The 27022-nt window shown below is 48.0% G+C and overlaps 1 protein-coding gene and 1 non-coding gene across 3 annotated transcripts in view; both read left to right on the forward strand.

Annotated features, from left to right (window-relative positions):
• RNFT2 (ring finger protein, transmembrane 2) overlaps positions 1 to 27022 on the forward strand; it is a 107567-nt gene that overhangs the window by 33299 nt on the left and 47246 nt on the right. For both annotated transcript variants that reach the window (XM_009181789.4, XM_009181788.3), the window contains exon 7: positions 6957 to 7110. In XM_009181789.4, the coding sequence (XP_009180053.1) occupies positions 6957 to 7110 (154 nt within the window). The remainder of the gene's footprint in view (positions 1 to 6956; positions 7111 to 27022) is intronic.
• On the forward strand, positions 9892 to 9995 carry LOC116268985. Its single transcript, XR_004176312.1, has one exon. It is a non-coding gene; the product is annotated as a U6 spliceosomal RNA (small nuclear RNA).

A 27022-nucleotide genomic window follows, 5' to 3' on the forward strand; every position in this document is an offset into this window, starting at 1 on the left:
GAACAGTTATGGCAGAGACCATATAGCTTACAAAGCCAAAACTATTTACTGTCTGTTTTTAAAGGAAAAGCTTGCTGACTCCTGGCCTAAAAAATATTAACAGTGGTCCTCTAGATGTTAAATATGTGGATAGGCCAGGTGCGTTGGCACACACCTGTAATCCCAGCACTTTGGGAGGCCGAGATGGGCAGATACTTTGAACCCAGGAGTTCGAGACCAGCCTGGGCAACATGGTGAAACCCCATCTCTACAACAAATGCAAATATTAGCCGGGCATGGTGGCGTGCACCTATAGTCCCAGTTACCCTGGAGACGAGGGTGGGAGGATCACATGAGCCCAGGAGGTCAAGGCTGCAGTGAGCCATAGTCGCACCACTGCATTCCAACCTGGGTGACAGAGTGAGATCCTATCGTTAAAAAAAAAAAAAAGTACGTGTGTGAGCAATTTTATTTTTTTCTTTAAAATTATCTGTATTTAAAAAAAATTTTTAATGGATACTTTTTTTAACATAGTAATAGCAGTGCTTTTTAAATAATGTTAAGTGATAAAAATGTCTACCCCATCTGGGTTGAGCTGTGCAGAGACAAGGTAACAGGGCTCCTTGCTCCTACACCCCAAATACATGTCCCATGATGTGGGCATCCTCTTCTGTGACATTGACTCACAGTTCTATGCAATGTGGTGCGGCAAGTGGGGAGGGAGAGCACAGGAAATTGAATGGATTACTGAGCCCCGACTTATCAGCTTCCTTAAAATATCCCTGTCACCCTGACAGCCCATTCTGGGCTCATTGCAAGCTCCGCCTCCCGGGTTCATGCCATTCTCCAGCCTCAGCCTCCCAAATAGCTGGGACTATAGGCGCCTGCTGCCATGCCCGGTTAATTTTTCTATTTTTAGTAGAGACGGGGTTTCACCGTGTTAGCCAGGATGATCTTGCTCTCCTGACCTTGTGATCCTCCCGCCTCGGCCTCCCAAAGTGCTGGGATTACAGGCGTGAGCCACCGCACCTGGCCAGAAATTCTTTTAAAACGAGACGCTTCCTCCACAAATCTGCCAGCGTAAATGAAGCAGGCAGAATCTCACTCACTCCCGTGGACATCTCGAATGGTCAACAGTTTCTCTCCTGAGTTCCTTCAGGGCTGCTTGCCAGCCTCCAATTTTTTTTTAGTGAGTTTGTTTCCCCTGGTGCCTATACGTTGCTGTCCGTAGTTGTTGCCCCATCAATATTTGTCAAATAAATGAATAGCTCAGATTTTTTAAAATTTATTTTTATTTATTTATTTATTTATTTTTGAGACGCAGCCTTTCTCTATTGCCCTAGCTGGAATGTAGTGGTGCCAACATGGCTCACTGCAGCCTTGAACTCCTGGGCTCAAGCAATCCTCCCACCTCAGCCTCCCAAAGTGCTGGGAATACTGGCATGGGCCACCACACCTGGTCACAATTTTTAAAGTTACTTATAATTCAAAAGTAATTTATTTTTAATTGTGAAAATTGGAAAACCCATTTAAAAAGGACCAAAACCACATCCAATTCTGTCACCTAACAGCAACTCTGCTACCATTTTTCTCTACATATTTATACCTATTTGTTGTGGAAATTGTAGCATGCAGAACATGCCATTGTACAACTCTTTCATTTACCAGCATATCACTTTAATACACAATAAATGTCAATAAATGCAAGGAGCATTTCTTTATTTATTTTGAGACGGAGTCTTGCTCTGTCGCCCAGGCTGGAGTGCAGTGGCACAATCTTAGCTCACTGTAACCTCCATCTCCTGGGTTCAAGTGATTTTCCTGCCTCAGCCTCCTGAGTAGCTGGGATTACAGGCAAACGTCACTACACTTGACTGATTTTTTTTTTTTCTTGACACAGAGTCTTGCTCTGTCGCCAGGCTGGAGTGCGGTGGCACGATCTTGGCTCACTGCAACTTCTCCCTTCTGGGTTCAAGCGATTCTGCTGCCTCAGCCTCCCAGGTAGCTAGGACTACAGACACATGCTACCACACCCAGCTAATTTTTGTATTTTTAGTAGAGACAAGGTTTCACCAAGTTGGCCAGGATGGTCTTGATCTCTTGACCTTGTGACCCGCCTTGGCCTCCCAAAGTGCTGGGATTATAGGTGTGAGCCACCGCGCCCGGCCAATTTTTTATAATTTTAATAGAGACAGGGTTTCACCATGTTGGTCAGGCTGGTCTCAAACTCCTGACCTCAGGTGATCTGCCTGCCTCGGCCTCTCAAAGTGTTGGGAGCCACCATGCCCAGCTGCAGGTAGCATCTATTGACACTTCCTGTGTATGTGCCTAGGACTATATTAAGAAAACATATCAACTAAGGGCCCTTTGGGTTACCAGCTTAAGCAAACAGGGAATTCTTCCAGGCATTGCTCCATGCAGGGACTCAAACAATCCTAGGAAAACCAAACAACAAGGCCCGAGAAAGGGCAGGGACCAGGGACTTCCTGGAATTTGATATTCAGTTCTTGGCATGACTTAGCCGTTCACTGGCAGTCTCTGTTTCTCCTTTAAAATTAAAGAGAGCGTGCCTCTGATTGGCTTTTCATGCGCCATCGGGGCTGGGTCGCAGAGTCCAGTGGGGATGTGGATGCTTTCCCTGAGGATGGCAGTGGTGAGCACATCTCAGAATAGAGTCACAGGCTTAGCAGATGCCCTAAATGCAACTACTTGGAAGAATCTGTAGAGGCTGTAAGGGTGCTGGAAATCACATCTCTACATCAGACACAAAATTGTGTAAGTCCCAGACTTAGAGATTTCACAAACTAGTAAAGCGACCCACATCAAAGTCCAGGGGGTTACCACGTAGATATCAGCTTGCTTTTTGCAACTAAAAACGTATTTTAAAAATGATCATCATGTAATAGCCAAAAGGTAGAAGCAAGCCAGTGACCCAGTGTCTATTGACAGATGAATGGATAAACACCCTGTGGTATGTGCATACAGTGGAATATTATTCAGCCTGAAATAGAAAGGAAATTCTGACACATGCTGCAACATGGATGAACCTTGAGGACATTTTGTGAATTGAAATAAGCCAGATACAAAAGGACATTAGGTGTATGATTGCATGAAGTACCTAAAGTAGTCAAATTTATAGACAGGAGAATGGCAGTTGCCAGGGACTGTGGGGAGAAGGGAATGTGGAGTTACTGCTAATGGATACAGAGTCTCAGTTTTGCAAGATGAAAAGAGGTCTGTGGTTAGATGGTGGTGATGATTATGCAACAATGTGAATGTACTTAGCATCATTGAACTGTGCACGTAAAAATGGTTAAGACGGTACATTTAATGTTCTGTGTGTTTTACCACAATTAGAAAAAAAGATCATCTACCACTGACATCATTTCATAAAAGAATGATTATTTTAACACCAAAGAATTAATTAGGAAAGAAAAATAATCCTGTAATTGGAATACATTTGGCTTCATTTTTTAAAAAGTATTTGGAGATCACTGCATAAGTGAATGTTATCAGAACGTGACTGCTGTTTGTGGAAACTATCAGAGCTGCCAGAATTGAGGGAAGATTCTTTTGTGGATGGTTGGGGGTAGGGTTGGCCAGAGGACCTCTAGGACAGGGTTGAAATTCAAATCGGGCTTTCAGATCACATCCATCTGTTTAGAAAATGAACTTTGAGGACTGTGTGGTTTTGCCACTTTCTGAGGCCACCCATAAAAGCAATTTGAGGAGCAATTCCGAGGCGTCAACACAGATCTCGTACCCTGCATTCAGTGCATGGTCTAGAATGTCAAGGTCCTGGTGGAGGGTGGAGGAGGTGGAGTTTCCCAGAACCTTGGATGAATTTCCAGCTCATGCCATTTTCTGGGTATGATCATATTCCCAGGCTCAGACCTCTGTGCCCCCATCAAAGCAGGCTGAGTCAAACTGGCGCACAGGAAGAGAGAGAGAGAGAAGCTGAAGAGAGGAGCAACAGGCTGGGTGCGGTGGCTCACGCCTGTATCCCAGAACTTTGGGAGGCTGAGGTGGGTGGATCACCTGAGGTCAGGAGTTCGAACCAGCCTGGCCAAAATGGTAAAACCCCATCTCTACTAAAAATACAAAATTAGCCAGGTGTGGTGGCGCACACCTGTAATCCCAGCTACTTGGGAGGCTGAGGCAGGAAAATCGCTTGAACTGGGGAGGTGGAGGTTGCAGTGAGCCGAGATTGCACCATTGCACTCCAGCCTGGGCAACAAGAGCGACGAGAAATCCCATGGAGACAGGGTGGGGATGTGGGAGGGTCACTGAAGGTGTTGTGAGTGACTTGTCAGTAATTTTGCCCTCCTCAAAATAACCCAGACCAACCCATTCTTAGGATGCTAGAATAGGGGCCTCATTTTGCACCCTTTTCTGCCAGCCCAGCTGAGTATTTCCAAAGCTTATGGAAAGCATCCATTCTGTGCTGAGTGCACTTCTCCCTGCTTTGGAGGAGGCTGATGGGATTCAGTCTGGCCCTTGCCCAGAGCCTGTAATCCGGCGGGAAGAAAGGAGAGGGACCAGCGTGGGTTGAGTACTGGTTCCAATCTAAGCTCCACATTCAACCCGAGATGCTGCAGGAAGGTGACTCCACCTCTTAGTGCCCCAGTGTCCTCAGCTCAAAATGGGATATATATATATATATATATATATATATATATATATATATATATATATATATATATATATGTTTTGTTTTGTTTTGTTTTTTGAGAAGGAGTCTCACTCTATCGCCCACGCTGGAGTGCAGTGGCATGATCTCGGCTCACTGCAACCTCTGCTTCAGCCTTCTGAGTTGCTGAGACTACAGGCATGCACCACCATGCTCAGCTAATTTTTATTTTTTTAATAGAGACAGGGTTTCACCGTGTTGGCCAGTCTCGAACTCCTGACAAGTGATCCGCCTGCCTCTGCCTCCCAAACTGCTGGGATTACAGTCGGGAGCCACCGCGCCCAGCCTCAAAATGGGATATTCACAGTACCTACTTCATAGAGTCTTTGGGAAGACAACATGAGTTAAGACATGTAAAATACACAGAGCAGGGCTGCATGACATCTAAAGCCCGTATGTTTTAGCCACTATTACACAGAACATTCCCCTCTTGGGGGGTGTTGGAGAGCCGTGCCACTCAAAGTGTGGTCTGTTCACCAGTGCCAGTTTGAGAACTGCTTGTTGTCTGTCTCCAACGAGTTAAGTACAGAAACTGAACATGAGGTTTCACTTATCTGGTCACGGACAGGTTTACACTACTCAGCTGTAGAGTATGGATGGAGAACTTTAACTGCAGCCAGGATGTCTGGGTTCCAGGCCACCTCTGTCCCTTAATATTTTCAGGACCTTCCACATATTACTTTACCTTTCTGTGCCTCAGTTTCCTCATCTGCAAAATGGGGTGGATAAAAGTACCTGCCTCATAGTATTACTATCGTCATCACTGATGCACCGCAGGGTCTGTAATCTGGCACCTTATGGTGCCAATGACACCATAAGGGAGGGAACAATTCCCATTTTATTCATGAGAACACTGAGGCTTACAGAGATAACTTTATTTGCCCAGGGTCCAATAAATGGAGAAGCCTGGATTCCAGTTCAAGTCTGTCTGATACCAACGCCTTTATGCTTATGTAGCGTGACTTTGGGCAGCTGACTTCACCTCTCCAAGCCTCAGTGCCTTATTTATAAACTGGAGATAAGCAACACTCACTGCACAGGACAGTCATGAGGATCAGTGAGCAAAGAGCTTAGCACAGTTCCTGGCACATCAGTTTCCCTCCCTCCTTCATAGTATTGGCCTGCCTTCCCTCCCTCTCTTTCTCCTCCTTTCTTTTCTTCCCTCCTTCCTTCTTTCCTTCCTTTTGCCTCCTCTTATAAAGCCTGTTGTGGACCCACAAAACTAGAGGGCACTGTTATGGTTGGGTTTGTCCCCACCAAAACTCATGTTGAAATTTGATCCCCAGTGGTGTTGGGAGATGGGGCCTAGCGGAAGGTGTTTGGGTCACGGGTATGGATCCTCCATGAGTGGTTTGGTGCCATTTTCATGATAGTGAGTGAGTTCTTGCTCTGGTGAAACTGGGTTAGTCTCATGGGAATGGATTAGTTCCTGTGAGGGTGGGTTCTTATAAAGCCAGGATGCCCCTGGGGTTTGTCTGCTTCCCCTTTGGCCTTCTCTTTCATGTTATGATGCACCAGAAAAATAACCCTCACCAGAAGCTAGTGCCGTGCCCTTGAACTTCCCAGCCTGTAGAACCCTGGGCTAAATAAAACTCTTTCCTCTGGCTGACAGCAGTGGCTCATGCCTGTATCTCAGCCCTTTGGAAGGCTGAGGTGGGGGGATCACTTGAAGTCAGGAATTTGAGACCAGCCTGGCCAACATGGCAAAACCCCGTCTCTACTAAAAATACAAAAAATTAGTCAGCTGAGTTGGCAGATGCCTGTAGTCCCAGCTACTTGGGAGGCTGAGGCGGAAGAATCACTTGAACCCAGGAGATGGAGGTTGCAGTGAGCCGAGATCACACCACTGCACTCCATCCAGCCTGGGAGACAGAGCAAGACACCATCTCAAAAACAAACAAACAAACAAAACCACCTCTTTCCTCTACAAATTACCCAGCCTAAGGTATTCTGTTATAGCAACACACAAAAAAGGACTAAAACAGGGACCTTAATGAAACTCCAATATGGCCATTTAACTCTCAAGGGAACTAAGACTCAGAGAGGTTAAAAGATCCACGTGAGGTCACAGCAGGTGAGTAGCAGATTCAGGAAAAGAACACAGACGTCTGACTCCCAGTTCAGTGCTCTTTCTATAGGTGATACTTCAGGAAAAGCACACAGATGTCTGACTCCCAGTTCAGTGCTTTTTCTACAGGTGATACTTAGAAGGCTCCTGAGTGAGTAGAAGGAGCTGCTGAGGCCTGGCCCTAAGGGAACCTTCTGACCCTCTGAATCCTTCCCCCAGCCTCATATTCCTGAAGCCCAACCTGGAGACACTGGACTTCTTTGACCTGCTGTGGATCGTGGGGATCGCAGACTTTGTTCTAAAGTACATCACCATCGCCCTCAAGTGCCTCATCGTGGCCCTGCCCAAGATCATCCTGGCTGTCAAGTCCAAGGTAGGCACTGGCTGCAACCATCAGGTAACCCCAGTCACATGGATCACACAGAGGATTCAGAGTGCCTTCTGAGGAGGAAAGAATGGATGAGGGTGGACTGATGTCAGCACATAAAATAAAGAGAGCCTGAGCTCGTAGCTCCTGTCACCCACCTCTTCTAATTCCATGAGGCTGAGCATGGCTCTTTGTCATCACCACCTTGTCACACCTCTACTTTCCAAGTGCATTTCCTAAGTTAGGTTGTTCACAGCTACCCTTGATGCAATTTTCATCCACATTTCACCTGAGAGAGGGAAAAAAAAGCATGTTAGCATGCTCTGGGTCCTGCTTCTCCCAGGGAAGGAGAGCCCTAATAGGTTTTGACTATTTGTGGCTTCCAGGAGCTAATTTTATAGAGGGGACTGAGGCTCAGAAGGAAAGATCTCCATGATTGATTAGTGATGTCTGCCACAGACCCTGGAGTGGGTGGTGAGGACAATGATGCTTTGCAGTGTATCACAGAGAAAGGCCTCCAGGCAGGTGTTGGAATGAAGAGGCCTTGGGGAGTAGACTTTGGAGTTCAGAGGACTGAGCAGGGCTCAGACAAGGTATCACCTATAGGACATAGCGATTGCCAGTGGCTCTGTAAGGTGACCCAAAGGGAATGTGGACTGAAGCAGATGGACTAAAGAATGTTTAAAGTCTCCTGCTTTCCATTATGTAAAAACAGCCATCTTTCAAGTTCAGAAAGCTGAGACATGTCCCAGGCATTGCTTGACAGCAGAGCGGCTTGGAAGTGACCATCGATCTTGAGTGGCAACTAACCCAACCCATGACCCCAATCTTTGAGCCCGTTTTGGTTCTCCCACCTTTCATGTCCACTCCCTTCCTCCACTGTGTGATTTAACACGGTGGTCCCCAACCTTTTTAGCACCAGGAACCGGTTTCATGGAAGACAGATTTTCCACGGATCAGGGTGGGGATGGTTTCGGGATGAAACTGTTCCACCTCAGATCATCAGGCACTGGATTCTCGTAAGGAGCATGCAACCTAGATCATCCCTCGCATGTGCAGTTCACGATAGGGTTCGCACTCCCAGGAGAATCGACTGCTGCAGCTGATCTGATGGGAGGTGGAGCTCGGGTGGTAATGCTTGATCACCCACTGCTCACCTCCTGCTGTGCGCCTGGTTCCTAACAGGCCACAGTCTAGTACCAGTCATCAGCCCCGGGATTGGGGACCCCTGATTTATCTAGTTGAGCCAAAATCCTAGGCTGCTGAGGTTTTCGTAGACGAAGCCACAGCTCTGGTACCCAAAAGGCAGTGCTAGGAAATGCAAAATGGCATAAAGACAAAAAAAAAAAAAAAAAAAGAAATGTGGAGAAGAAAGGCCAGAGGGGAAACAACAGGCCTAGGAAAGTCCTCAGATGCCTCCCGTTTACCCTCCCCAAGACCATGATGACCAGGACCTTTTGCCCACTGAGCTCGTGCAGGGTTCCAGGTCAGCACCACGCACTTGACACTGGAAAGCAGCATGGCCTGATGGCTATGCCCATGGACTCTGGCATCAGACACATCTGTGTTCAGATCCCAGCCATGTGCCTCTCCAGCTGTGTGACTTTGGGCAGGTGACAAAAACCTAGTTTCCTCATCTGTCAACTGAGAATAACAATAGCACCTTCCTCCAAAGTACTCCGTTTGTAAGAACTATTGGTTGTGGGAAATACAGAGTGCTTTGCTCCACACTCTGCACATGGTAATTGCTCAATGAGTGATTCACAATCCCTGTGTTGTCTAATCTTCATGACTGCCAGCTCTGCACTGATTAGCTCTGCAATCTTGTTTGAATGACTTAGCCTCAGTGCCCTCATCTGTAAAATGGGGTAATAGTTTTTCAGCTAAATGACTTCCTCTGATCGTTTCAGCTACACTCTCCATCTTTCTCACCCTGCTGTCTGCTCAGTGGGCTGACCTGCGTGAACTATGGGCTCCTGTGCCCATCAGCTTCCGGTTGGGTTCAGCCGATGGAGAGAGAGGCAGAGGTATTTATTCCCCCAGCATGTTACTCTCCTGTGGCTGCTGTGACAAATTGCTACAAACTTAGCAGTTTAAAGCAACATTAATTTATTATTGTTCTGGAGGTTAGGAGTCCAAAATGGGTTTTACTGGGGCAAAAATGAAGGTGTTGGCAGGGCTGTGTTCTTCCTCCATCTTCCAAATCAGTGATGTCAGGTTGAGCGTTCCCTCCTCTCTCCTCTCTCCTCTCTCCTCTCTCCCTCCGTGCCACACCTCTGCCTTCATTGTTGCATCTCCTGATTCTTACCCTCCTGCCTTCCTCTTATAAGGACCCTGTGATGACACTGGCCCTACCCAAATAATCTAGGCTCATCTCCCATCCTTAATCACATCAGCAAAGTCTCTTTTGCCACATAAGGTAACATTCACAGGTTCTAGGGATTAAGGTGTGGACATCAGCTGGGCGCGTTGACTCACGCCTGTAATCCTAGCACTTTGGGGGGAAGAGGTGGGCGGATTGCCTGAGCTCAGGAGTTCAAAACCAGCCTGGGCAACATGGCGAAACCCAGACTACTAAAAATACAAAAAAAAATTAGCTGGGTGTGGCAGCATGCACCTGTAGTCCTAGTTATTCGGGAGGCTGAGGCAGGAGAATTGCTTAAACCCAGGAGGCAAAGGTTGCAGTGAGCCGAGATCGCACCACTGCACTCCAGCCTGAGCAACAAAGCAAGACTCCATCTCCAAAGAAAAAAAAAAAAAAAAAAAAAAAAACAAGATGTGGACATCATGCCCACTTCAGCAGCACATATGCTAAAATTGGAATGACACAGAGATTAGCATGGCCCCTATGCAAGGATGACACACAAATTCATGAAGCATGCTATATTTTTTTTAATCAAAAAAAAAAAAAATAGGGCCGAGTGTGGTGGCTCAATGGCTTACACCTATAATCCCAGCACTTTCGGAGGCTGAGGCAGGAAGATCGCTTGAGGCCAGGAGTTTGAGACCAGCCTGGGCAAGACCAACCTGCTGGCGAAACCCCGTCTCTACTAAAAATTTAAAACATTAGCTTAGTGTGGTGACACATGCCTGCGGTCCCAGCTATTTGGGAGCCCAAGGTGGGAGGATCGCTTGAGGCCAGGAGTTCCAGACTTTTGTGAACCATGATCATGCCACTGCACTCCAGCCTGGGCAACAGAGTGAGATTCTGTCTCTAAAAAAAAAAAAAAAAAAAAGTAAATAAAAATAAAATAATTTTCTAAAAGATATGGACATTTTTGGGTGGGCGCAGCATTCCGCTCCCTGCCACACCTGGTTTCCTCCCTCCCGGGTTACCATGGGTCAGTGATATTCCTCGTACTTCACACTCAGTAACCCACTGAGTCTCTACAACATCCCTGGGAAGCAGGCACTGTTATTCCTACCACCCGCTTTCTCACATGTCGAAAATAAGTCTGAACACACAGTTCCTATCACAGGCAGCTCCTCCAGACAGCTTTCTGTCTAGGTCTGGTGACTGTGCCCTCCCTTTACCCTTCTGGACTAGACCACCTCTTGTTGGTTCCCACAAACCCTGCCCACACCTTTGTAAATAGCACAGGTATTAAACTCTTCAGTTACCTGATTTTAGTATGCCAGGACCCTACTCACTCTACCATGAGACTTCCCTCATGGCGTCAATGGAGTTTATGAATATTTAGGGCTGGCCTGGCTCATTGTAAGTGTTCAATACATGTTGGCTACCAGGGTGATGCTTTTAAATCACTGCTATGCCCCTCTTTCCTCCTACTACTGCTACTAGCACCCTACCCTTCAGGATATACACACTTATCCCCATTTTACAGACAAAGACATTGAGGCCCAGAGATCCCCCGATAGACACTTGTCAGAACCAGGATTTGAACTCATGTCTGCCTTATGTCAATCCCAAGGGTCTCTCCCAGCTGTCTGACCTCTGGGAATCCTAGCCAGGATTGTTTCCATAGGCTTTGTGTGCCCCTACACTGGCTTCGTGTTCTTGGGCTGGGAACCCCAGGGGGAAGCTTCTGGTTGGCCCCCTCCTTGAAACATCTGCTCCGGCTCACTCCCTTGTTAGATAATGACAGGTCTGGCCAGTGAAGGTCTGAGAGCTACACTGCCAGCTTCCTGGGTACCACATACATTGACCAGGAATGGGCTGCAGCCATCAGCTGCCTCGTCAAGGTGGACCAGCTCCTGCAAGGGCATAGGTTGCAGCCACCTGCAGGCACAAGGCACATCATCCTCACTTGAGCAGTAACACCCCTCCCTGCGCCCAGCTACAGCCAAGCTCCGACCCCAGGAACCCAGGATGAGAAGGAGCCTGGACTGAAGCCAGTATTGAGAAATGGCAATGTCTTCCACTTTTCCTTAGCACCTGTCAGCTGCTGGGAAATTGTTGGCTCTCCACAGCCAGCCAGGTCAGACAGAGGGGCAGTACAGGCAGAGCCCACAGAGTGGCCTGTGCTAAGTGACACTTGAGAACAGATTGTCACCAATGGATCATTTTTCTGCCTGTTCTAATTAGGACCAGGAATAACAACTGTAATAGCAAACTCTTAGAGGCCACTTAACTGTGTACTGGCCTCTGTCCCAAGTACTTTACATGTACAAACTCATTGAGTCATGACCACATCCCTGTGAACAGGATCCTGTTATTACTGCCATCCCATTTTCACAGATGTAGAAACTACAGGCCGGGCATGGTGGCTTACACCTGTAATCCCAGCACTTTGGGAGGCCGAGGCGGGCAGATCATGAGGTCAGGAGATCGAGACCATCTGGCTAACACACAGTGAAACCCCATCTCTACTAAAAAAAATACAAAAAAATTAGCTGGGTGTGGTGGCGGGCACCTGCAGTCCCAGCTACTTAGGAGGCTGAGGCAGGAGAATCACTTGAATCAGGGAGGCGGAGCTTGCAGTGAGATGACATCACACCACTACACTCCAGCCTGGGCGACAGAGCGAAACTGAAAAAAAAAAAAAAAAAAAAAAAAAAAAAAAAACTACAGCACAGAGAGGTTCAGTGACTTGCCCAAGGCCACACAGCTAGAAGCTGAAGAGTAAAGTCAGACTACCAGGCAGTCAGGCCCCTGAGTCTGAGCTTTTAGTCTCTCTGCTGTGGTCAGAACAGAGGTGCTGTCCAGTTACTGCAAAGAGTGGGATATTGTACAGATTCACTTCTATAAGTAGACTCAGAGCTGAGAGTGCAAAGCTAGACCAAGGCTTCCTAGCATTCTCCCTGGCTGTCACTGCAGCTCACGATCTGTGGTCTGCAGCATCCACTGCATGTGTCCTGTCCTCTTACAATTCCCCAGTTCAGCTCCTGGGAAAAGGTCTGACTGGCCCAGGTCATTTTGTGTGCCAGCTATTTCATAGGTCAGCAGCTGGCCAATGAATGGGTGCACATGGTCATATGCCTACCCCTTGTCCAATCAGCTGTTGCCAAGGGGGAGGCAGTGTCAGCTGGTATGGAAAAACATGGCTGCCTTTCAGATGGGGCCTGGGTTGAGCCAGGCAAAGCAATGAGTCATAGTAGACCCATTTTCAAGAAGGAACTCAGGATCTTCCCCAAAGCCTGGGCCTCTTCTCATTGTTCTAGATCTCAGAGTATAGCACTTCCCTCCACCCCACATTGTTTACATCAATAACCTGGAAAGGACCTCTGACTCTTCCTCTCTCTTCCTTGCTTCTTCCAGTCAGCAACCAAGTTCTGTTCATTTTACCTCCTCAATGACGTGGGAGCCCATCCTCCTTCTATATCTCCACCGTCACCACCCTAGTGCTCACCACCATGAGACCAAAGTAGTCTCCCTCTGTGTGTCCACTCCAACCCCCTCCACTTCATTCTTTTCCCTGCCAGCAGAGCAGGATTCTAAAAGAAAATTAATCTGATTATCCTCTCCTATCACTTCCCCTCACCTCCGCCCAACTTAAACCCTCCAGGGACTGCCCTTGTGCTCAGGACAAAGACCAAGCTCCACAGGCGCGGCTACAAAGCCTACCCAGGCTGCCTCTGCCCCCGCCACCAGCATCACGCCCTGCCACTCCTTGGCTCCCCCTCTGTTTCTTCCCTCTGCCCTCCTCCCTCCTGTCTCGGCCTCTTTCGCATGCCCTTCAGACCCCCAGAGATGCTTCTTCTCCAATGGATCCTTGAGGCTTCAGTTCAAAAGTCTCTTTTATATCACCCTAAGTACTGTTCTTTCATAGCATTTCTGATTACCTACTTGTGTGTGTGTGTGGCGGGGAGGGGGGGGAGGTTGTTTGTTTTGTTTCGTTTCGTTTGAGACAAGGTCTTGCTCTGTTTCCCAGGCTGGAGTACAGAGGCGCAATCACAGTTCACTACAGCCTCAACCTCCCGGGCTCAAGCGATCCTCCCAGCTCAGCCTCCTGAGTAGCTGGGACTGCTCAGTGCACCACCACACCTGGCTAATTTTTTTGTTCTTCTTGGGGGTGGAGTCTCACTTTGTTGCCCAGGCTAGTCTTGAACTGGGCTCAAGTGATTTTCCTGCTTCAGCCTCCCAAAGTACTTGCGTGATTATTACATTCGTTCCTGCCTCCTCACTATTTGAAAAGTCTGTTTGGCCCACCAGTGTATCTGTAAGACCCGACCCAGCATTGGGCACTGGGCAGAGCTCTGTAAATGGCGAGTAAGTGAAATGGCAGAGAAACTGAAGTTAGCTCCATCCTGCCCTGTGCCTTCTGGTTTATTTTCAGCAGGTGAAAATAAAACAGGAAAGCCAGGCATTGTGGCTCACGCCTGTAATCCCAGCACTTCGGGAGGCCAAGATGGGTGGATTGCTTGAGCTCGCAAGTTCAAGACAAACCTGGGCAGCACAGTGAAATCCCGTCTCTACAAAAAATACAAAAAATATTGGCCGAGTGTGGTGTACATGACTGTCCCAGCTACTCAGGAGGCTGAGGTGGGAGGATTGCTTGAGCCCAGGAGGCAGAGGGTGCAGTGAGCTGAGATTGTGCCACTGCACTCCAGCCTGGGCGACAGAGCCAGCCTCTCAGTATTCTTCTGACGTAGGTGCTAGTTACTTTTATCAATGGTTGAGGAAATGGGGGTTACGAGATCAGGTAGTTCTTTTTGTTGTTGTTGTTGAGATAGAGTTTCACTCTTGTCCCCCAGGCCGGAGTGCAATGGCGCGACCTCTGCTCACTGCAACCTGCGCCTCCCAGGTTCAAGGGATTCTCCTGCCTCAGCCTCCCAAGTAGCTGGGATTACAGACACGTGCCACCACACCCGGGTAATTTCTGTATTTTTAGTTTCACCATGTTGGCCAGGCTGTCTTGAACTCCTGACCTCAGGTGATCCCCTCACCTCAGCCTCCCAAAGTGCTGGGATTACAGCCATGAGCCACCACGCCCAGCCCAGATCAGGTAGTTCTTATAGTCACGCAGCTGCTCGGTGGTGGGGTCAGGATGACAGCGCAGGTCTTTACAACTTCAAGACTCCAGCTCTACCTCACCACCCTAGTTCTCTACCTCAAAGGAGTGGGTTTGGGACAAGATAAGGAAGGCACTTGAGGCTGACTCATCACTTGGTGCCTTCTGGGTTCTGTCTAGATTCTTTCTCATAGTCCAACTCTTCCAAGGCTGTCAATACCCCTGTGAGATACAACTCACTGTCACCTCTTTCTGGATGAAAAACTATTAGTTTCCTGTGGTTGCAGTTACAAAATACCAGAAAATTGGTGGCTTGAAATAAGGGAAAGCGTTGCTCTCTCACAGTTCTGGAAGCCAGAAATCCAAAATCAGTGTCGCTGAGCCAAAATCAAGGTGTCAGCGGGGCTGCATTCCCTCCAGAGGCTCATCCTTGCTTCTTCGGGCTTCTGGTGGCTCTTGGTGTCCTTGGCTTGTGGCTGTGTCACTCTAGTCTCTGCCCCCATAGCCACATGGTCTTCTCCTCTTCTGTGAATGATGCCTGTCTCTGCCTCTCTCTTATAAGGATACATGTAACGGTATTTTGGGCCCAGCTGGATAAGGCAGGGCAACCTCCCCATGCCTATATCCTTAATCACATCTGCAAAGACATGATTATTTTCTAAATAATGTCACATTCACAGCTTCCAGGTATCCTTGAGTGGCCGTTATTTCCTTTACTACACTGAGGCTGAAAGAGAGGTGAGATAATTTGTCCAAAAAACACCCAGTTGCTCAGTTATAGAATCAAAATGAAAACCCAAGTCTTCCAACTCTCAAGCCCGTGGCTACTTCTGAGAACCAGGAGACCATCTGCCAGATCGGCCAGGTGCTGGAGGGCCTGGGCCATTCCTAACCTGCAATTTTACAGCTGTGGTGCCTTGAGCAAGTCGTTTAATGTGAGCATTTTCCTCCTGCAGAAAATTGAGATGTTAACAGTAGCGTTCTTTAGATACTGCAAAGGTAAAAAGACTTGGCAGGGCACAGTGGCTCACACCTGTAATCCCTGCTTTGGGAAGCCAAAGTGAGAGGGTTGCTTGAGGTCAGGAGTTTGAGAGTAGCCTGGGCAACACAGCAAGACGCCACCTTTATAACAAAAATAAAAATAAAAATCAATTAGCTTGGCATGGTGGCATGCGCCTGTAATCCCAGCCACTTGAGAAGCTGAAGTGGGAGGATCACTTGAGCCCAGGAGTTGAGGTTGCAGTGAGCCATGATCACGTCACTACACTCAGCCTGGGCAATAGAGGGAGATGTTGTCTCTCTAAAAACAACAACAAACAAACAAACAAAACAGAAAAGAAAAAAGATATAATGTGTGTATGAAGAGTTATCACCTAGAGAGGAGGCAGGTAAGGCTTTGTGGACCATCACGGGTCCCACCCCCTGTCTGGCATACTTACTCATCCCTCTCCCTCTTTCACTCCCTTACTCTGTTTTTCATGCTCCAGACAGACCCTACCTCTTTTGCTTCTCTTTTTTTTTTTTTTTTTTTTTTGAGATGGAGTTCACTCTTCTTGCCCAGGCTGGAGTGCAATGGCACAATCTCGGCTCACTACAACCTCCGCCTCCCGGGTTCAAGTGATTCTCCTGCCTCAGCCTCCGGAGAAGCTGGGATTACAGGCATGTGCCACCACACCTGGCTAATTTTGTATTTTTAGTAGAGACGGTGTTTCTCCATGTTGGTCAGGCTGGTCTCGAACTCCCGACCTCAGGTGATCCGCCTGCCTTGGCCTCCCAAAGTGCTGGGATCACAGGCGTGAGCCACTGCGCCTGGCCTCTTTTGCTTCTTTATGCTCATTAACTCGCCCCATTCTGCAGCATCCCTATGTGGTAGATGCTGTTCTTATCCCATTTTCCAGATAAGAAAATTGAGGCATTGAGACATTGAGAAATGAACCTACAATCTTCTAGAGTGGGCTGCTTTCTCCCCTGTCTCTCACCTGCACCTACTGATTTATCTACCTCAAAAAGCCTTCCCTCATTCTTATGTCTTGATAACTCCTGTTCTCTCTGCAGATCACTGCCTCTTAGAAACCTTCCCTGCCTCTTCAGGCTAGGGATGGTTCTCCCACGAGGACTCCTACAGCACCCTATACTTCCCCTATTCTAGCACCCACCACTCTGACTGTAATTGTTCATTTAAATGTCTGCCTTCTCTGCTTAATTGTAACCTCTGTGACAGCAGGAAATGAATGCATCCAGTTTGTTTGTTGATGGATCACCAGTATCTGCTGTGTATTCAGAAGCGTTCATTGTATGTATGTAAGTATGTATACATGTGTGTTTGAGTGGGTAGATGGACAGGTGAATGGATATATAGGTAGGTAGATAGATGAATTAGATGACCATCTGGGAAGTTTGGTGGATGGATGGATAGGTGGATGGATGGATAGATGGATGGATGGATGGGAGGAGAGTGGATGGATGAATGGGTGGGTGGATGGATAAATGGGAGGAGAGGACGACGGACGGACGGGATGACGGACAAAACGGGAGGAGCAGACGGACGGACGGACGGCGGACGGCAAACGGAGGAGTATAGATGGACGGACAGGATGGGCAAAACGGGAGGAGTGGGGTGGACGGACGGGCAACGGAATATGGACGGGCGGACGGGCAAACGGGAGGAGGAGACGGACGACGGGTGGATGGGTAAATGGTAGGAGTGGATGGGTGGATGGATGGTGGATGGATGGATGGGAGGAGAGTGGATGGATGGATGGATGGTGGATGGATGGGTGGATGGATGGATGAATGGATGGATGGATGGATGGAATGGAGAGTGGATGGATGGTGGACAAATGAAGGAGTGGATGGTGGATGGTGGAATGGGGAGGATGGTGGATGGATGGATGGATGGATGGGGAGTGGATGGATGGATGGATGGATGGATGGATGGATGGATGAATGGATGGATGGATGGATGGATAAATGGGAGGAGAGTAGATGGATGTGGGTGGATGGGTAAATGGGAGGAGAGTGGATGGATGGGTAAATGGAAGGAGAGTGGATGGGTGGATGGGTAAATGGGAGGAGAGTGAGTGGATGGATAGATGGGTGGATGGGTAAATGATAGGAGAGTGATGGGTGGATAGATGGTGGATGGATGAATGGGAGGAGAGTGGATGGATGGATGGTGGTGGATGGATGGATGGATGGATAGATGAATGGATAAATGTGTGGATGGATAGAGGTTTAATGAAAGAATAACACAGGAAGAAGGAGTGGATGAAATGAAGGGAAGGAAATGAAGGAAGAGGAAATGCAGGTGGATGAAAAGACAGGGGAATGGAAGCATAATAAATATGGAAATATTGCTGAGCGTTTATTATGAGGCAGTGTGTTAAGCAAAGCCATTTGTTCAAGAAAGATTTACTGAACACCAGCTACATGCTCCACTCTGTTCTAAACTCTGAGGATACATCAGTGAACCCGTAAATAGAAACCCCTGTATTCCTGGAGTTTATATCCTCCTAAAGACATTGTCTCAGTTGATCTTAACAGTCCCAGGAGGGTAGATGCTTTTGATATCTCTTTTCACAGAGAGGAAACTGAGTTAAATAACTTGCAGTAACAACACAGATAGCAGCGGGAACAGCCAGTGTGGGGCCAGCCTTTCACGTGGGCAGGCAGGGCTCTAATTCATTTCCATCTGACGTCAGTCTCGTGAGGGAAATACTGTTGTCTTGACTTTTGTTTTCTTATTGAGATACAATTCACGTAACATAAAATTCACCATCAGGCTGGGCGCAGTGGCTCATGCCTGTAGCCCCAGCACTTTGGGAGGCCAAGTTGGGCGGATCTGTTGAGCCCCGGAGTTCAACACCAGCTTGGGCAATATGGCAAAACCCGGTCTCTACCAAAATACAAAGATTTAGCCGAGTATGGTGGCACTCACCTGTAGTCCCAGCTACTCGGGAGGCTGAAGTGGGACCATCACTTAAGCCTATAAGGTTAATTCTGCTGCAGTGAGCCCTGATGGCAGCACTGCACTCCAGTCTAGGCAACAGAGGGAGACCCTGTCTCAAAAAAATAAAATAATAAAAATAAACCATTAATCATTTTAGAGTATGCCATTCAGTGGCGTTTAGTACATTCACAGTGTTGTACAACCACCACCTCTGTCTAGTTCCAAGACATTCTCACCACCCCAGAAGGAAACCTTGTCCCCGCTAAGCAGTCACATTCCTTTCCCGCTTCCCGCAAGCTCCTGGCAACCGCCAGTCTGCTTTTCATCTGTATGGATTTGCCTCTGCTGGACATTTTGTATAAGTGGAATAATACACTATGCGGTCTTTTGTGTCTGGCTTCTCTCATGCCATGCTATGTTTTCGAGGTTCATCCATGTCGTAGCATGTATCAGCACTTCATTTCTTCTTTTTCTTTTTTGAGACAGAGTCTCACTGTGTTGCCCAGGCTTTAGTGGACTGTCATGATCTTGGCTTACTGCAACCTCTGCCTCCTGGGTTCAAGCAATTCTCCTGCCTCAGCACCCCCGGAGTAGTTGGGATTACAGGCGGGCGCCACCAGGCCTGGCTAATGTTTGTATCTTAGACAGATGGGGTTTTGCCATGTTGGCCAGCCTGGTATCAAACTCCTGACCTCAGGTGATCCGCCCACCTCGGCCTCCCACAGTGCTGGGATTATAGGCGTGAGCCACCACGCCTGGCTTTCATTCCTTCTTATGGCTAAACAATATTCCATTGTGTGGATAGACTACAATTTGTTTAGCCGTTCCTCTGTCAATGGACATCTAGGCTGTTTTCGCTTTTTGGCTGTTGTGAATAGTGCTGCTATGCGCTTTTGTAGACGAGTATCTGTTTGAACGCAGTTTTTGCGTTAAATACCTAGGCGTGGAATTGTGGGTTGTGCTGTAATCCTCTGTTGAACTCTTTGAGGAACTGTCAGACTTTCCCACAGTGCCTGTACCATTTCACGTGCCCAGCGGAAGAAAATGAAAACAGCGAGAGGCTAAGGAAGTAGCCCAAAGCCACATAGCTCACAAGTGGCTACGTGGAGATTTGAACTCAGGCAGTCCTCCTGCTCCGGAACTGCTACCCTGAGTTATCAGACCTCAGTCCTTCCCGTGTATGTTCCCTGAATTCATTTGGAAAATTTTCTTTTTTGTTTTTTGAGACAGAGTCTCTGTCACTCAAGCTGGAGTTCAGTGGCACAATTTCGACTCACAGCAACCTCCACCTCCTGGATTCACACAATTCTCCTGACTCAGCCTCCTGAGTAGCTCGGATTACAGCCGTGCACCACCACGCGCGGCTAATTTTTGTATTTTTAGTAGAGACGGGGTTTCTCCATGTTGGCCAGGCTGGTCTTGAACTCCTGACCTCAGGTGATCCGCCCACCTCGGCCTCCCAAAATGCTGGGATTACAGGCATGAGCCACTGCACCCAGCCTAGAAAATTTCTGAGAATTAATCTTGGAGAAAAGTCCTCCTAAACCATTCATATAAAAGTCCCCCAAGTCCAGGCCAGAGCTACCTCACTTCCTTACTTCCTTCTCCTTGAAACGGACACTGCTGGGGCCGAGGAGGCAGGGATGGACCCAGCGCCCCTTTCTTGCGCCTCCGAGTTGTGGGTGACAGTTATTAATGCCTCCCTGGCAACTGTCCAGCTCCCTTTTTCTGATGATGATTATTTTATTCGGCGAGATTAATGTGCCAGGTCAGCGCGTAATCTAGCCTGTAGAAAGTGATGTGAATGGTCTTCCCCAAGATAAATTGCAGGCTTGGAAAAGGTTCACAGCCTTCCCTTGCCTGTCTGAGTGCTCTCCCGAATCCTCATCAATCCTTGTCTGGGGAGAAGAAAAGGATGGGTCTTCATCTGCAGCTGGGGTGGGGATGCGGGCGGAAGACACATTTGTCAGAGACCCCTAATGGCTCACGGCACAGATGCTCTTTCCCGGGCCTCCACACCATCCACTGAGAGGGTGCGTTGGTTTTCATATTATAATTATTATATTGCAAGTGCTTTTGGTATTTGGGTCGATTGATGGCCCTGACGTGTGAGGCTGGGTGAGCCACCTTGTCTGGGGACTTTGGGAATCTCTCCATTTTCTGCCTTTTCTTAATCATCCCGCTGCCAATGCCAATGCCAATTCCCACGTGCCTTGCAACGCTGGAGGGTCTGTCAGGAATGCTCACACCTGGGCCTTCTAGGAGAACTGGGCTTCCTGGCCAGCCAAGATGGGTTAAAGATGGCATCGACTGGTCTTCAACCTCAGCCCCAAAACCATCACACTGGCCGCGTGTCTTGAGCTGCTGCTTGTTGTTACACATTCAGATAGCTTTTTTTTTTTTTTTTTTTGAGGCAGGGTCTCGTTGCTGTTGTCCAGGCTGGAGTGCAGTGGCATGATCTCGGCTTACTGCAGCTTTGACCTCCTGGACTCCAGCGACCCTCCCACCTCAGCGCCCCACATGCCACCATGCCCAGCTAATTTTAAATTTTTTGTAGAGACAGGGTCTCACTATCTTGCCCCAGGCTGGTCTCGAACTCCTGGGCTCAAGTGCTCCTCCCACCTCAGCCTCCCAGAGTGCTGGGATTACAGGCATGAGTCACTGTGCCTGGTCCAGAAAACTTCCATATAACTCATATGTGTTGCACTTGCCTGGCCTGGCTCTTACTCCACCTCTCTGACATCATCACCCATGACTCTGTCTCTTGCTCACTCAGGACCAGCCGTGCTGGTGACTTCTTGGTGTCTCCAAAGCACCCAGCACCTTCCTTCTCAGGCTTTTGCTCTTGCTGTTCCCTCTGCTGGGAGCAGTTTTTTCCTGGATGTTCCCCTGGCTGTCTCCTTCCCATCACCTGGATCTTGACTCCAATGATACCACCTCTGGAAAGTCCTTCCTAACCGCCCCACTGAGAGATGGTATTCCACCATCATTTTATATCTTTCCTAGTGTGTACCAGTATCTGAAACAATCAGATTGTTTGTCTTTATTTATTTTCTGTCCTTTCCCCACTAGAATGTGAACTCATGTGAGCAAAGACCCCTAGCTTGCTCTTGACTCTCAGGGAGTATACCACTGTGGGCTGAATTCAGAGCTTCGCTGGGCGCTGTGGCTCACGCCTGTAATCCCAGCACTTTGGTAGCCTGAGGTGGGAGGATCACTTGAGCCTAGGAGTTCAAGACCAGCCTGGCAACATAGTGAGACCCTGTCTCTACAAAAAACTAAAAACTTATCCAAGCGTGGTATCGGGCACCTGTAGTCCCAGCTACTCAGGAGGCTGAGGTGGGAAGATTGCTTGAACCAAGCAGGTTGAGGCTGCAGTGAGCCGTGACTGTGCCACTGCACTCCAGCCTGAGCAACAGAATGAGATCCTGTCTCAAAAAAAAAGCCTAAAAAAAAAAAAAGCCTCATAATAATGATCTATTAGATGGTTTAAAACCAGGCCAGGGTGGGGCATAGTGGTTCACGCTTGTAATCCCAGCACTTTGGGAGGCCGAGGCAGGCGGATCCTTGAGGTCAGGAGTTCGAGACTAGCCTAGCCAACATGGCAAAATCCTGTCTCTACTAAAAATACAAAAATTAGTCGGGCGTGGTGGTGCACACCTGCAATCCCAGCTGCTTGGGAGGCTGAGGTGGGAGGATCACTTGAACCTGGGAGATGGAGGCGGAGGCTACAGTGAGCCGAGATTGTGCCACTGTACTCCAGCCTGGGTGACAGAGCAAGACTTTGTCTCAAAAACCAAAAAAAAGAAAAAAGAAAAAAAAGAAAATGAATTCCCCTTAGCCCAAGATCCCAGAGCTATGCTGTCTAATATAGTAGCTAAAAGAAAACAAAACCACGCCTGCTTATTTCCCACCACATGGAGTTCTCCTCAGCCACTGCCCCTGTCTCACCAATTCCACTGATGTTATTCAGGGCCTATTTGCTTACAGGGGCAATGCTAGATCCCGAGAATATAAAAATGACTAAAACATCATCATAACCTTTGTCCACTTACTTGATTCTCTATGAATGAAACTTGGTTTTATACTAACCTAGCCCAAACCTAGGTAAGAAGGTAAATCCTCTGTCCCAGAGACATACAGAGAAACATATCATATACTCCTACTCCTATAATACTAATACTAATTATTAAACATTTGACATGTTCACATTTTATGAAAATGAAGGCCAGGCACAGTGGCTCACGCCTGTAATCCCAGCATTTTGGGAGGCCGAGGCAGGCAGATCACCTGAGGTCAGGATTTTGACACCAGCCTGGCCAACATGGCGAAACCCCATCTCTACCAAAAAAATACAAAAATTAGCTGGGCATGGTGGCATGTGCCTGTAATCCCAGCTACTCCAGAGGCTGAGGCAGGAAAATCGCTTGAACCTGGGAGGCAGAGGTCGCAGTGAGCCGAGGTTGCGCCACTGCACTCCAGCCTGGGCGACAGAGTGAGACTCCGTCTCCAAAAAAAAGAAGAAGAAAGAAAAAAGAAAATGAATTCTCCTTAGCCCAAGATCCCAGAGCTGTGTTGTCTAATATAGTAGTTACAGGCCACATGTGGCTCTCTAACTTTAAATTAATTACATTTAAAATTGAGTTCCTCAGTCGCACCAATCACATTTCAAGGACTCAAATGCAGAAATGGTTCATGGCTACTAGGGTGGATAATGCAGAGGTAGAATATTTCCATCCATGCAGAAAGCCTTGTTCTAGAATGTTCTTAGGACAGAGTTTAATTCAGCTTCCCAAAAGTACAGGTAGCAGATGGAGAAACACAAAAGCAGGCCCTTCCATAAGAACTCTCTACAAGTCCCATGTGCAGGAGACAGCACTATAGAGTAGAAAGAACACAGCTGGGCTGGGCGCGGTGGCTCAAGCCTGTAATCCCAGCACTTTGGGAGGCCGAGACGGGCGGATCACAAGGTCAGGAGATCGAGACCATCCTGGTTAACACGGTGAAACCCTGTCTCTACTAAAAAATACAAAAAACTAGCCCGGGCGAGGTGGCAGGCGCCTGTAGTCCCAGCTACTCGGGAGGCTGAGCCAGGAGAATGGCGTAAACCCGGGGAGGCGGAGCTTGCAGTGAGCTGAGATCTGGCCACTGCACTCCAGCCTGGGCGACAGAGCTAGACTCCGTCTCAAAAAAAAAAAAGAACACAGCTGGAGTTAACAAAACTGAGTTCAAATCCTGACTTCCTGACTTATTCCCCAGGTAACCTTGACCACTCTTTTGAAGCTCCCAGCTTCTTTATCTCTCCAGTGGTCATTTCTTTTTCTTTTTGAGACAGAGTCTCACTGTCACCCAAGCTGGAGTGCAGTGGTGGAATTCCAGCTCACTGAAACCTCTGCCTCCCGGGTTCAAGTGATTCTCCTGTCTCAGCCTCCTAAGTAGTTGATATTACAGGCACCTGCCACCACACCCAGCTAATTTTTGTATTTTTAGTAGAGAAGGGTTTTCACCGTGTTGGCCAGGCTGGTCTTGAACTCCTGACCTCAAGTGATCCACCCGCCTCAGCCTCCCAAAGTGCTGGCATTAAAGGTGTGAGCCACCATGCCCAGCCTCTCTAGTGGTCATTTCTGTCTCTTTAAGGTTATCGTAAGGTGCAAGGTCAGGTACCTCGTTGCTGGGTGGTTACTAGGATTGGTTATATCAGAAACAAGGAAAGGCTTAGCTGAACTGATTTCTCTGAATAACACAGCATTTTACCAACTTGCCATCTTTTCCATAAGGATAGGGAGGAGGAAGCCCTTCCATATCCTAAATCATCTTAACTAAGTTCTAGCTCAGCAGGCTCAGCCAAATCCCTGGACAAGAGGTTCCAGTAGGGTGAGATTCCATGAGCTCTCAATGCTATTGGTTTTTCTCTAAGCACAGGGGAAGGGGAGGGAAGGTGGACAAAAATAAAAAAGGTGGTTTTCTCTGACATGAGAGCCAAGATGATTCATGGGGCTTTCGGTGCCATTAAAATCCCTACGTTTTCTGGGCCCTGAACCCAGCATTTTTGCTCTCACAGTGGTTTCCCATTGATGGAGGCATCTTCACTCCTGGAAGTCACGCCTTGCCCTCTCCCCTCCTTCCCTTCTCCCAATCAGACATCTGTCTATGCTGGGGCAGTTCTGAGTATTCTAGGCCTCAGCTGTGGTTTTGGCTGCATAACATTCTGTGTGTAAAGACACAGTGCCCCATCCTGGAATAAGAACTTCTAGAAGAGCCAGCTACACTTGTTCCAACCACCCACACATGGGGGCTGGAAGAAGTTTAAGTAGTGATTTCCAACTAGGGGAATGTGATAATTTCTGGAGTCATTTTTGGTTGCCACCATTGGAGGGCGTGTGCTATTAGTATTTAGTGGACAGAGACCAGGGGTGCTGCTGAATATTCTACAGTGCACAGGACAGTCCCCTACTGCAACCCAGAATTATCCAGCCCTAAATGTCAGTAGTGCTGAAGTTGAGAAACTCTGGGTTAAATGTGTGCCTTATGGCCCTGGGTCAGCCCCCCAAATGTTATGGGCTCAACTGTGCCCCCCGAAATGCATGTGTCGGAGTCCAAACCCCAGGACCTCAGAATTTGGCTATATTGGGAAATAGGGTCTATAAAGACGGCCAGGCTTTGTGGGTCACTCCTGTAATCCCAGCACTTTGGGAGGCCGAGGAAGGTGGATCACTTGAGGTCGGAAGTTCGAGACCAGCCCTGGCCAACATGGTGAAACCCTGTCTCTACTAAAAATACAAAAATTAGCCAGGCTTGGTGGCATGTGCCTGTAATCCCAGTACTTGGGAGGCTGAGGCAGGAGAATCACTTGAACCCGGGTGGTGGAGGTTGCAGCTGAAATGATGCCACTGCACTCCAGCCTGTCTCTAAAAAAAAAAAAAGAAGTCATTAAGTTAGAATGAGGTCACTAGTAATGCAGGGCAGGCAAGCCCCAAAGAGGGGCTTAGACTGTGAGGGTTCTTGGCTTTGCACAAGAAAGAATTCAAGGGCGAGCCAGTGGTAGGGTAGAAGAAGGTAGCTTTACTGACGAGGCGTTACAGCTCAGGCAGCGTTGCAGCACTGTGACTGCTCCTGCAGAGCAGGGCTGCCCCGTAGGCAGACAGCAGCACCTCAGGGCAGTTTTGCAGCCATATTCGTACCTACTTTTAATTACATGTAGATTAAGGAGCAGTTTATGCAGAAATTTCCAGGGAAGGGCTAGTCACTTCTGGGTCGTTGGGTGATGGTCACGGAAAGCGGTGGTAACTCCTGGGTGTTGCCATGGCAATGGTAAACTAACATGGCATACTGGTGGGCATGGCTATGGAAAGCCGCTTCCACCCTGTCCCTGTTCTAGCTAGCTCTCAATTTGGCCCCATATCTGAGCCTCACCTCTGGAGTCAAGTCCCACCTCCTACCTCACTAGGATGGGCCCTGGTCCAATAGGACTGGTGTCCTTGTAAGAAGAGGAGATTGGGACACCGATAGGCACAGAGGAAAGATCACGTGAGGACACAGAGAAAATGACCACTTACAAGCCAAGGAGAGAGAGGCCTGGGAAACAGAATGAGACTCTGTCAAAAAAAAAAAAAAAAAGAAGCAGCAGCAGCAGCAAATACATGTGTATGTTTTTTTTACTCACCTTTATATATTCAAATAGTAAGGTAACATTCTATGTACAGCTCCCACCTTGCTTTTATTATCCATCTATCTTAGAGATTGTTCTGGATAAATACACAGAGAAAACACAGCACTGTGGTTAAATGCATGGACCCTGGAGCCAAATTGCCTGTGTTCAAATCCTGTTTGAGAAACCCTTTGCCATTTACCAGCTTTGGGACCTTAGTAAGGCAGTTTGCATCTCTTGCATTCATTTTCTCATCCGTAAAATGGGATCATAATAGTACCTATCTACATTATGCTTTTTTTTATTTTTTATTTTTTTGAGAGAGTCTCTGTCACCCAGGTTGGAGTGCAGTGGCGTGATCTCAGCTCACTGCAACCTCAGCCTCCCAGGCTGAAGTGATTCTCCTGCCTCAGCCTCCTGAATCTGGGACCACAGATGTGTGCCACCATGCCCAGCTAATTTTTCATATATTTCTTTTTTTGGTAGAGATGGGGTTTCACCATGTTGCCCAGGCTGGGCTCGAACTCCCAAGCTCAAGCGATCTACGTGCCTCGGCCTCTGAGTGCGGATTTCAGACATGAGCCACTGTGCCCAGTCCAATCACAATAGTACCTACGTGTATTAGTTTTCATTTACTGCCTAACAAATGACCACTGACTTAGCAGCTTAGAAAACACTCATTTATTAGTTCACAGTTCTGTAGGTCAGCAGCCCAGGTCGGCTTGATTGAGTTTTCTACAAAGGGTCTCACAAGGCTGAAACCAAGGTGTTGGCCAGGCTGGGCACTTATCTGGAGTTTCTGGAGACAAGTCTACTTCCAGGCTTATTAAGGTTGTTGGCAGAATCAGTTCTGTGTGGTTGTAGGACCTGAGGTCCCCCATCCTTGCCGGCTGCCAACCAGGTCACTCT

Source organism: Papio anubis, chromosome 9, assembly GCF_008728515.1.
Source record: "Papio anubis isolate 15944 chromosome 9, Panubis1.0, whole genome shotgun sequence".
Lineage (NCBI taxonomy): Eukaryota > Metazoa > Chordata > Mammalia > Primates > Cercopithecidae > Papio > Papio anubis.